A 12889-nucleotide genomic window follows, 5' to 3' on the forward strand; every position below is an offset into this window, starting at 1 on the left:
TTTAGTCCCCTAGCCATCCAGCCCCCTCTACTCTACTTTGTCCCCACAGCCCGCCAGAGCACAGTTGCATGATATTAACTCCTTTCTGGGAAGTGCCAATGAAATGGTGTCAAACAGAGAGACGGTAATGTAAGCTAAGCAGGGCTGCCCCAAGGGGAAAAGTGGAGCCGAGGAATCGTAGACACAGTTCTCACCTGACACCTGCTCCAGCAGTCCAGTCAACCTGACATTTAGGTCAGGTCATGATGTAGTGCATAGATAGATGTGTGGAATACTTAGATGGATGCCTGGATGAATGTGTGGATGGTGGATGCCTGGGTGGGTGCATGGGTGGGTGCATGGGTGGATGGATGGATAGTGCCTTACTGCCTTACTTCTGAGTTGAAGCGGATCTGGCAGACATTGCAGGAGATGATGGGTCGTTTGATCTTCATCATGGGGGGGCCGAAGGTGTGGTTCATCACCGCCTTCTGTACCGGGTCCATCTGGAGGGGGAGGGGCAGAGAGCAGGTTATATAGATAATTTAAGTACTCTGAGTAGGGGAGCAGATAGACATAGGTCATTGTGCCATGGTGGTGGTAGCAGAGTTAATGAAACGTTTTGAAAAAGGCCCCTACCAGTGGGAGGGAGGTAGTGAAGGGGAGGAGGGAGAGAGGAGAGAGAGAGAGAGAGAGAGAGGTGGAGAGTGAGTGAGAGAAAAGGAGAGAGAGTTATAGAAGGGAAGAGAGCCCTGATTGATGACGACAGGAGAGTGTTTTTTTCATCAGCAGCTGCCAGAGCTGTCTGTGCCTTGGGTCTTGGGTGCTGTTCAAATGCTTTTTTGATAGTGGGGTTAGAGGGCCCTGATTACAGACTCCATCCAACAGTATAGCAGGAGGATCAAKGAAACTGTATGACTAAGAAGTTAAAATGGTCTCCTATAGAGAGAAATAGTAATGGGGTCTTTTTGTAGGTACTAACTCTGTCATCGTTCGTTCGACAAAGCCTATGAGGAAAATGAATGGCGTTTTTGTAGGGTTTTAGGATAAACGCCCAAAATAAGGTATGTGGTACACACAGGCTTAGGAGAGCTTATACAGGTTGTTCTATGACATAATCTTCATCAGCTAATGTCACTTGTGAATTTTGAATAATTTATATTATAATAAAAAACACATAAATCAAATAAAGGCTTCATAATTCATAAAGATCATGTTAGCTTCAAGTTCCTCTGTGTCCAAATCACTAAAGACTTCAAATGGTCCAAACAAACTCTTCCCCCCCCAAGAGGTTGAAAAATCCTCAAAAAGTTCTACAGCTGTACCATTGATAGCATATTGACTGGCTGCATCACTGCCTGGTATGGCAATAGCACAGCACTCGATTACATGGCCCTGTAGAGGGTGGTGCGGACAGCCCAGTACATCACTGTGGTAGGAAGGCCCGGAAAATTGTTAAAGACTCCAACCACACAAGCCATAGTCTATTCTCTCTGCTTCCGCATGGCAAGCGGTACCGGTGCATCAAGTCTGGCACCAACAGGGTCTTGAACTATCCCCAAGCAATACGAMTGATAAATAGCTAACAAAATAGCTACACAGACTGTCTGAGTTAACCTTGTATCTTTATTGACCTTTTCTTTGTATTTTTGCACTGTCTCTCACACACACTCCCTTTATCATCTGCTCACTCACACATAATATGCACATACATTTATACTGACGCTACACACACACACACTCCCACTCACATACAAGGTGCTGCTACTCTGTTTATCTTATATCCTGTTGCCTAGTCACCTTACCCCTATACATATCTACCTCCATCATATCTACCTCCATCCATCACACAGGATCCCTGTATATTGTAAATATGGTTTTGGAACTTCTGCATATTTCTTCTTATTTCTCGTGTTTCTTTTCCTAGTAATACATTATTATTTATTATTACATTGTTGGGTTTTGAGTTTGCCAGAAAGGCATTTCACTGTACTTCTGCATGTGACATTAAAACTCAAAACTGTATGAACAAATCACCTGAACACTGTCTGTAGAGAGGACTCCCCTTAGAATTGGAACAGACCATGATAGTAGAYAACTAGAATCTGATGTGAGCAACATGTTCTTAGACTAATATACAAGGCTTTTACAGTATGTGGAGCATTTTGAAATAGTTCACAGCTCTTTAGAAAGACATGTTGACCATGTGGATCTGACTCAAGCCAACCCAGACGTCTGATGTTTACAGTGGTAACAAAATAGCCCCAAACAGGATTCGTGAGCGCTGTGAGGGTTCTGACCCCTCTTCTTGGTAACCACAACCCAGGCTGGGTGTTTCTCCACTCTGCAGCCAAAAGGACTGAGGTTTTATTCAGTTTCTAATCACTGACTGCTACTGTGAACTTATACTGCAAAATGAGAGGCTAGTTTCACTTTCAACTTCCAAACACCAGGCAAAAGGTGTAATTATTCTCCCATATATAAGTGGTTGAATAGAGTTCATGTCTATATTTATTCTCCTCTGCCTGGAGTTCTGTTTGTTCCCCAACATCTCTCTCTCTCTCTCTCTCTCTCTCTCTCTCTCTCTCTCTCTCTCTCTCTCTCTCTCTCTCTCTGCTCTCTCTCTCTCTCCCTCTCTCTCTCTCTCTCTCTCTCTGCTCGTCGTCTCATCACGGCCTCTCTCCTTCTCATCTCTCTCCTTCTCTCCTCTCTCTCCTCTCTCTCTCTCTCCTTCTCTATATATATATATATATATATATGCCAACAACAAGGTGTTTGATCTGTGAAGATGTGTATGTGTCACGCCCTGACCTTATAGAGCCTTTTTATTTCTCTATTTGGTTAGGTCAGGGTGTGATTAGGGTGGGCATTCTAGGTTTTCTGTTTCTATGTTGGTGTGTTTGATTCCCAATCAGAGGCAGCTGTCTATCGTTGTCTCTGATTGGGAATCAGATATAAGTTGTCAGTTTCCTTTTGGGTTTTGTGGGATCTTGTCTTTGTTTTGTTGCTTTAGGCACGACTAGCTTTACGTTCGGTTTGTGGTCATTGGTTTTTCCCGGTGTTACGTTTTCAAATAAAGAGAGAATGTACGCCTACCACGCTGCACCTTGGTCCGGTCATTTATCATCCGACGACTGTAACAGTGTGTGTGTGTTTACGTGCATGCAGGTGTGTGTGTGCGCAAACAAGACGGCAAGTCATTGTCCTCACCTATTCAAGTCCTACTATCAATTTTGGTTAGCCATGTGGACGACTTGTGTTTTGTAACATCTCTCTCTCTCTCCCTCTCTTTGTCCAGCTGTTGTGAACAGGCTGATTGATCTCTCTCTTTCCACCCCGCCGTTTCTCTATCCACCCGGCTCTACGTTCTGTCTGCCGTTATGACCTCACATTAAGTCACTCTTTTACGTCCCTTCTTTCATTCCCTCTCTTCATACCTCCACCCATACTGTACACCATATGGGGCTGGTAGAGAAATCATTATCTACTCCACTCTGCATTCTCCATAGACGAGGGTAGCACTCACTCCATTGGATAGTATGATAGCTGAGCGTAATATATGGTGCAAGCAAACTCTTTATGAGTGGATCATGGAGCATTCAGTCTAGCAGCCAGGCTCACAGAGCATCCGGAACTTGCTCCCTCACTGCACTGCCTCTTTGTTGTTCTTATTATACACTGTCTAAATAACAGGTCCTCATGAGAATAGAACTAATTATCTGACAACAACTGGGAAAGTCTGGACCTGGAAGCCAGTTCCACTGCATTGTTCCCCTCTAATCAGGGACTGAATTAGTCCTGGAAGCCAGTTCCGCTGCATTTATTCATTGTTCCTCTCTAATTGCGGACTGAGTTAGACCTGGAAGCCAGTTCCACTGCATTTATTCATTGTTCCCCTCTAATCAGGGACTGAATTAGTCCTGGAAGCCAGTTCCACTGCATTTATTCATTGTTCCTCTCTAATTAGGGACTGAATTAGACCTGGAAGCCAGTTCCACTGCATTTATTCATTGTTCCCCTCTAATCAGGGACTGAATTAGACCTGGAACACCAGGTATGTGCAATTCATTATCAGGTAAAACAGGAAACCATCATGCTTCGGACCTCGTAGGGTAAGAGTTGAGTACCCCTGCTCTAGTGGCTCTCTCAATCTCATAAATTACTCATCAGTGCTCTGTGAAGAGCCTCTGTTCTAGCACCCTCTATAGGTTATCAGGGTTAATAAACTCAGCAAAAAAAGAAATGTCTTCTCACTGTCAACTGCATTTATTTTCAGCAAACTTAACATGTGTAAATATTTTTATGAACATAACAAGATTCAACAACTGAGACATAAACTGAACAAGTTCCTCAGACATGTGACTAACATAAATGGAATAATGAGTCCCTGAACAAAGACGGGGTCAAAATCAAAAGTAACAGTCAGTATCTGGTGTGGCCACCAGCTGCATTAAGTACTGCAGTGCATCTCCTCCTCATGGACTGCACCAGATTTGCCAGTTCTTGCTGTGAGATGTTACCCCACTCTTCCACCAAGGCACCTGCAAGTTCCCGGACATTTCTGGGGGGAATGGCCCTAGCCCTCACCCTCCGATCCAACAGGTTCCAGACGTGCTCAATGGGATTGAGATCCGGGCTCTTCACTGGCCATGGCAGAACATTGACATTCCTGTCTTGCAGGAAATCACGCACAGAACGAGCACCATGGCTGGTGGCATTGTCATGCTGGAGGGTCATGTCAGGATGAGCGTGCAGGAAGGGTACCACATGAGGGAGGAGGATGTCTTCCCTGTAACGCACAGCGTTGAGTGCCTGCAATGACAACAAGCTCAGTCCAATGATGCTGTGAAACATCCCTCCAGACCATGATGGACCCTCCACCTCCAAATCGATCCCGCTCCAGAGTACAGGCCTCGGTGTAACGCTCATTCCTTCGACGATAAATGTGAATCTTACCATCACCCCTGGTGAGACAAAACCGCAACTCGTCAGTGAAGAGCACTTTTTGCCAGTCCTGTCCGGTTCAGCGACGGTGGGTTTGTGCCCATAGGCGACATTGTTGCCTGTGATGTCTGGTGAGGACCTGTCTTACTGCTATCCTGTACCTGTCCCGCAGGTGTGATGTTTGGATGTACCGATCCTGTGCAGGTGTTGTTACTCGTGATCTGCCACTGCGAGGATGATCAGCTGTCCGTCCTGTCTCCCTGTAGTGCTGTCTTAGGCGTCTCACAGTATGGACATTGCAATTTATTGCCCTGGCCACATCTGCAGTCCTCATGCCTCCTTGCAGCATGCCTAAGGCACATTCACACAGATGAGCAGGGACCCTGGGMATCTTTCTTTTGATGGTTTTCAGAGTCAGTAGAAAGGCCTCTTTAGTGTCCAAAGTTTTCATAACTGTGACCTTAATTGCCTACCATCTGTAAGCTGTTAGTGTCTCAATGACCGTTTCACAGGTGCATGTTCATTAATTGTTTATGGGTCATTGAACAAGCATGGGAAACAGTGTTTAAACCCTTTACAATGAAGATCTGTGAAGTTATTTGGATTTTTACGAATGATCTTTGAATGACAGGGTCCTGAAAAAGGGGCATTTCTTTTTTTGCTGAGTTTATGTTCTGTCATAGTCTCACTGGCTGTAATAACCACTCAGACAGAGTGGCCATAATATAAGTGCCCTTGCTGACAGAGCCTCTGTATGTTTTAACTGACCTGGAGAGGTTTGAGTGAAAGTGAATGAATGGTCCTAGCAACTAGGACTATGTAACTGGACTCAGTGCCATGTAAAGATGAATGTGTGTGTGTGAGAGGGTCTGCTACATGTGTGTGTAACAGGGTTGGTTATAATTCCACTTGGCACTGCAGAAATTTGTATTTAATGGTTATTTATTTTAACTGGTTGGTTTAAGTCAGATGTCAATAAGGGGTAATGTCATTGGCTATCCATGCAGACAGGGGAAGATTGCAGAAAGTTCTAAAATGGCGACTGAAGAGGAATATTGGAACAGGGACACAGAAAGGTGGATTTCTGAGGAGGAATGGAGGTGGAAAAAGAGGAAGAAGAGGTTGAAGAGAATGAGGAAAGCAGAGGGTAGAGCTGAATCTGAGGAAGTTGGCAATAAAAATGGAGATTGAGTGTCGAAAAAGATTGGTGTCAAGTGCAAACAGTGAGCCGTGCACCAGACCGAGTTCTAGAGGTGAAATGGAAGTGAATGAATGTGAATTAAGTGAGTTGGAAGGTGTGGTGAAGAGCTCGGAGCCTGAGCCTGGCATCGATGGATCTGATAAAGAAGAATCTGGTCCAGTATGGACCATGGCTGCATGTTGCTGCCACACATGATTTCAAGATGGCGACCGGCAAGTTCGGCATGGTGGCAGTACATTTACTTTATGTGTTTGTTTTAAATGTTACTGGAAATAATTGCATCTGCTATTTAGATGAAAGAATAGTAAATTCTCAGCAACTTCTCAGTCATGCAAACACTTGATGGCATCCAGCACTTCGGATTTGGAAGAAATGTTATATACCAAACTTTCATAGCACCTTGGCACAAACCAAAACGATCATCGAAATCCAGTCTGAAATCGCAAAATAATGGTAGAGATCTTATAATAACTCTATTCCTTCTCTTATCGGGTGATATCCATCAATGCCCTGGACCTCACTTTATCACGAACCCCATCAAACGGACTATGCACCCATGCTCCTCTTGGGAACGGTGGATAAAGAGTAACAGCAAAGCTTTGGTATGTTTGGAATGCGTGCAGTGGATTCATCTAAAATGCAGCGATTCTAGCTTTGGGCAAGGGGTCAAGGAAGTTTACCGTTGCTGTCGGTGTGCTGTACCCACAGAGTGTGTGAGCATTGAAGGTGGAGTGGGACCAGAGGACTTACCGAGGTTGGAGAGTGCACCGGAGGAGGGGGGATCCACAGCGGAGCGGAGGCAACCAGAGGTGAGTGACGGGGGACACGGTGGTGAGGACGATGGAGTAGCACCTGGGGCGACAGAAAGGCCACCGGAGACAGGGCAGTGGGAAGATGGCAGCGCAGTGGGAGGCGAGTTACAAGTGGATCGGGAATTCAATGAGGCCTTTGGGCCGAAGGGCTTACAATTTGTGCTCTTAAACGTACGAAGCCTACTACGAAGCCTGTTGGTTTGCAAATCAGAGGTGGGTGTCTTATGTTTTACTGAGACATGGTTGGATTCATCTGTTTGTGACTCAGAAATTGAGATAGGTATTTTACTCTGTTGTCAGGAAGGATCGGAATCGGAACGGTGGGGGAATATGTGCGTTTGTAAGATCAAACATTGCTTTTAACATCAGATCGGATTTAAACGCTGATCTGGAGATTGTCTGGCTGGATATCTGCCTTCCCAAAACCAAGCTGATTTTGTTGGGGGTGTGTTATAGGCCGCCCAAGCAGAATGCATTCTATGAAGGTCTTGAAATTGTGTTGTCAAACTGTAATGACTCCCTGTTGAAGGAAATCATTTTGTTAGGGGATTTCAATACTGATGTCTGAAAAAAAAATAGCCCAACCCACAATGTATTTATGCACTTTTATAGATCACTTGCTCTGACCCAAATGATAAAAGATCCCACCAGGATATGTGAAACAGTGCAAAGTACAATTGACTTAATATTGGTGTCTGATAAATCTAAAATATCGCAGAGTGGATGTAATGTCGAGTGGAATCAGTGATCATTTTATTACATTTTGCACAAGGAGGATTTTTAAAGATATACAGTGGGGAGAACAAGTATTTGATACACTGCCGATTTTGCAGGTTTTCCTACTTACAAAGCATGTAGAGGTCTGTAATTTTTATCATGGTACACTTCAACTATGAGAGACGGAATCTAAAACAAAAATCCAGAAAATCACATTGTATGATTTTTAAGTAATTAATTTGCATTTTGTCATGACATAAGTATTTGATACATCAGAAAGCAGACTTAATATTGGTACAGAAACCTTTGTTTGCAATTACAGAGATCATACGTTTCCTGTAGTTCTTGACTAGGTTTGCACACACTGCAGCAGGGATTTTGGCCCACTCCTCCCTACAGATCTTCTCCAGATCCTTCAGGTTTCGGGGCTGTCGCTGGGCATACGGACTTTCAGCTCCTCCAAAGATTTTCTATTGGGTTCAGGTCTGGAGACTGGCTAGGCCACTCCAGGACTTGAGATGCTTCTTACGGAGCACTCCTTAGTTGCCATGGCTGTGTGTTTCGTGTCGTTGTCATGCTGGAAGACCCAGCCACGACCCATCTTCAATGCTCTTACTGAGGGAAGGAGGTTGTTGGCCAAGATCTCGCGATACATGGCCCATCCATCCTCCCCTCAATACGGTGCAGTCGTCCTGTCCCCTTTGCAGAAAAGCATCCCCAAAGAATGATGTTTCCACTCCTGCTTCACGGTTGGGATGGTGTTCTTGGGGTTGTACTCATACTTCTTCTTCCTCCAAACACGGCGAGTGGAGTTAGACCAAAAAGCTCTATTTTTGTTTCATCAGACCACATGACCTTCTCCCATTCCTCCTCTGGATCATCCAGATGGTCATTGGCAAACTTCAGACAGGCCTGGACATGCACGGCTTAAGCAGGGGGACCTTGCGTGCGCTGCAGGATTTTAATCCATGACGGCGTAGTGTGTTACTAATGGTTTTCTTTGAGACTGTGGTCCCAGCTCTCTTCAGGTCATTGACCAGGTCCTGCCGTGTAGTTCTGGGCTGATCCCTCACCTTCCTCATGATCATTGATGCCCCACGAGGTGAAATCTTGCATGGAGCCCCAGACCGAGGGTGATTGACCGTCATCTTGAACTTCTTCCATTTTCTATAATTGCGCCAACAGTTGTTTCCTTCTCACCAAGCTGCTTGCCTATTGTCCTGTAGCCCATCCCGCCTTGTGCAGGTCTACAATTTTATCCTGATGTCCTTACACAGCTCTCTGGTCTTGGCCATTGTGGAGAGGTTGGAATCTGTTTAATTGAGTGTGTGGACAGGTGTCTTTTATACAGGTAACGAGTTCAAACAGGTGCAGTTAATACAGGTAATGAGTGGAGACAAGAGAGCTTCTTAAAGAAAAACTAACAGGTCTGTGAGAGCCGGAATTCTACTGGTTGGTAGGTGATCAAATACTTATGTCATGCAATAAAATGCAAATTAATTATTTAAAAATCATACAATGTGATTTTCTGGATTTTTGTTTTAGATTCCGTCTCTCACAGTGAAGTGTACCTATGATAAAAATTACAGACCTCTACATGCTTTGTAAGTAGGAAAACCTGCAAAATCGGCAGTGTATCAAATACTTGTTCTCCCCACTGTATTTAAATGTCACAAAACCGTTAGAATCAGAGGACTCAAAAAATACTGTGTAGAAACGTTTAGGGAGGATGTGGGTAAAATTGGTCACCTGTGCTAGATAGTGTAGGGGTAGACAGTGCCTGGGAAGTATTTAAATGTAGATTCCTTGATGTGGTGAATGTGATGGCTCCCATTAGACGGGTCAGGGTAAAGCAGAGATCTAGCCCTTGGTTTAATCATGAGATTCTAGAATCTATCCAAGCAAGGAATGAGGCATTTAAAACATTTAAGAACTCTCAAGAACAGCCTGATTTTGTCCTATATAAACATCACAGAAATTAAGCACAGAGGAGGATGGATGAAGCTAAGAGGGGTTACTTTGCTGAGAAAATAATTGAAAACAAAAATGACCCTAAAAAGCTTTGGAAATCATTTAATGAACTAGGCTGTAGTAGTACTACCAAAAATAAACTAAACAGTATTGGACTGAACATCAAAGGGGAGATGGTATATGAAAAAGCAGAGGTTGCCAATGAATTCAACATTTTTTTTTACTTCTGTTGCCAGCAAGCTGGTTAGCAAGCTGCCCACCAGTTCTGTTTTGTATGGAAGCAACCAAGTCAAGAAGTMTTATKTAGAGTTAGGGGTTCAGCCAAACTCTTTTTCTTTTGCAAAGGTAGCAACAGCCAAAATAGTCAGTATGCTGGCAGAGCTTAAATGCTCCAAAGCCACAGGCCTGGATAATATTCCTGCAAGGTTTCTTATAGATTCTGTTGAGCAAATTGGCCCTTGTATTACGCATATTGTTAATCTCTCTCTTGAACAAGGCACCTTTCCCAGGGACATGAAACAAGCTAAAGTTATACCTCTGTATAAGAAGGGGATAAAGTCTGACCCTGGGAACTATAGGCCTGTATCTATCATCTGTGTAACATCAAAGATCCTGGAGAGAATTGTACATGAGCAAATGTATGAATATGTTAACAAACAGGGTCTAATGTATGATTTTCAGTCGGGTTCTAGAAAAACATACTCCACTGATTCATGTCTACTTTACTTGACTGACTTCATCAGGAAAGAGATTGATGAGGGAAATCTGTGTGGAATGGTACTGCTTGACCTACAGAAGGCCTTTGATACAGTTAACCACTGTCTCCTAATCTCCAAACTGAAGGCACTGGGGTTAAGCAGTAGGCTAGGCTGGGTAAAGTCCTATTTATCAGGAAGGGAGCAAGTAGTAGAGGTTCATGGCTCACTGTCTCAGGCAAAACCAATGAGTTGTGGCGTWCCGCAGGGGAGCGTCCTTGGGACTCTGCTGTTTTTATTGTATATTAACGAAATTAAAGATGCTTGTTCTTGCCGTCTTTTTCTTTATGCGGATGACTCTACACTTCTGGTGTCTCACAAAAGTAAAACTATGTTGGAGAGCATACTTAGCACAGAGCTTACTAACATTAGCAAATGGCTTGGAGATAATAAGCTATCTCTGCACTTAGGGAAAACTGAAGCAATTATTTTTGGATCCAGACCTAAATTGTGTAGGTCGTCTGAAATCAGAGTGGAGTTAGGGGGTGAGGTGCTGACTACTAAAACCTCTGTTAGCTACTTGGGATGTATCCTTGATGGAAGCTTGGGAGGTGTGAGCATGGCCAATAAGGTGCTAGGGAAGGTTAATGCCAGGACTAAGTTTTTGTCTAGAAAGTCCAAGCTGCTTAATAAGGACTCCATGAAAGTGCTAGCTACTGCCCTCATTCAATGCCATTTTGACTATGCTAGTACTTCCTGGTTTGGGGGCTTATCTAAACTTATGAAGGGGAAGCTCCAGATAGCCCAGAATAAGCTGATCAGGGTAGTATTGAAGGTGAGTCCACATACTCACATAGGCAAGAGCTGCTTTCAGGAACTAAACTGGCTGCCTGTTGAGGCTAGGGTGTCCTAGATTAGACTAGGTTTGGTTTACAGRAGTATTTATGGTCCTGCGCCCAGATATCTAAGTGATTACTTTCCTCGTGTTAGGGATGCACACAATCACAGCACCAGATCAGGTGTTGCTGATGTGTGATTATACAGGTTCAGGAGTAATGCTGGGAAAGGCACTTTCTTGTATACTGGAGCCTCAGAATGGAATGAGTTGCCTCTGCCTATAAAAACAACGTCCTCTCTGGACAGCTTTAAAAATAAAGTAAAAATATGTTTGATGTCTTCTGTGCCCATATGAATAACCCTTATGATGTAACTGGAATGATGAGATAGATGTTCTTCTTCTATGTTTTTGTTTTATTATTTCACTGCCATACTGTGTTCGATCTTGTCTAGCCATCTTGTGTCAAGAGGACCACAATGGAAATTAGTCCCAGACTTTATTGTGTGTTATCCTCAATGATTTTATTCATGTGTATGTATGGGTTTYAAGTTGTATGTGTACTTGTTTTTTAAAATGGTCGAATTAATAAACTAAACTAAACTAAAGTAAGACTGACATTTTTGGAAAAAGTGGATCCTTGCCTTTTGACGGGTCCATTTGTGGTTTCAGGGTGGGTGGGAAAGGAGTTGGGTGCAGTTGAGTCAGTGAAGGTAAACTGTAGTGGACTTTGTCTGCCTTTCTTCTGCCCAGAGGGAGCCGGGAGCTGGACAGAGAATTGTGTAGTTTCGGTGGATAAAATTGTTTGTGTCAACTGCAATGGTGGAAAAAGTACTCAATTGTCATACTTGAGTAAAAGTAAAGATACCTTAGCAGAAAATGACTCAAGTAAAAGTGAAAGTTACCCAGTAAAATACTACTTGAGTAAAAGTCTAAAAGTATTTGGTTTTAAATGTACTTAAGTACAGTGGTAGAAAAAGTATTAAATAGTCATACTTGAGTAAAAGTACAAAGTAAAGTAAATGCTATACATCAAATTCCTTATATTAAGCAAACTAGACGGCACTATTTTTGTATTATTTTTTAAATAGGGACAGGGAGGGGCATTTTGCATGAAGAAACAACCTGTCATTCATCACAAACTTTGTGAATATCTGGGTTTTCCCTCTTCACAATGCAGAAAGACTGCATTTAATCAGTCGTTTTTATTACAACACACCTGTCATAATTGTTTTCTTAACTAAAGTAGAGTTGTATTATTATTATTATTATGGCTAAAGGTACTGCATAGGTGTAAACATTCGTTTTTTAGCAAGAGATAGCACTTGTATAGCCTAAGAAAGTAGCAGAAATGTGCAGAAAGTAGTTTTGAATGCATTTTATTGAAGGGAAACAATAACAGTCTTGACATTTTTTGGCAACATCGGGATATATTCTTATATATTGTACAATGAAGAATTCAACTACAATTCAACTCCCATTTGTTTTACCATTGCCCTCACCCACAAGGTGTATAAACAACAACAATAAATAAGAATAATATAAAATAATAGATACAAAACAAAAACGTGTAGAACACGCATCAACTCTAATTAGCACATGTAGGACTGTATGCAAGTGTGTGTGCATGGACTTTGCAGATGTATTTCTCACGTGTGCAGCACATAGTATTTGTTTTACAGTCCTTCTTTGGGGAGCAGAATTGGCATCTCCTCCTCTTGCCTCTCCCAGCTGC

The 12889-nt window shown here is 43.1% G+C and overlaps 1 protein-coding gene across 1 annotated transcript in view; it reads right to left on the minus strand.

The window, feature by feature from the left end:
- Positions 1 to 374: 374 nt before the first annotated feature.
- The window catches only part of LOC139027411 (zinc finger protein 385A-like), a gene marked incomplete at its 3' end in the record, with an annotated part of 61131 nt that continues 48616 nt past the window's right edge, over positions 375 to 12889 (minus strand). The window contains exon 3 of the mRNA XM_070442526.1: positions 375 to 485. Within this exon, the coding sequence (XP_070298627.1) occupies positions 375 to 485 (111 nt within the window). The remainder of the gene's footprint in view (positions 486 to 12889) is intronic.

This window comes from Salvelinus sp. IW2-2015, unplaced genomic scaffold, assembly GCF_002910315.2.
Source record: "Salvelinus sp. IW2-2015 unplaced genomic scaffold, ASM291031v2 Un_scaffold16294, whole genome shotgun sequence".
NCBI classification, from domain to species: domain Eukaryota; kingdom Metazoa; phylum Chordata; class Actinopteri; order Salmoniformes; family Salmonidae; genus Salvelinus; species Salvelinus sp. IW2-2015.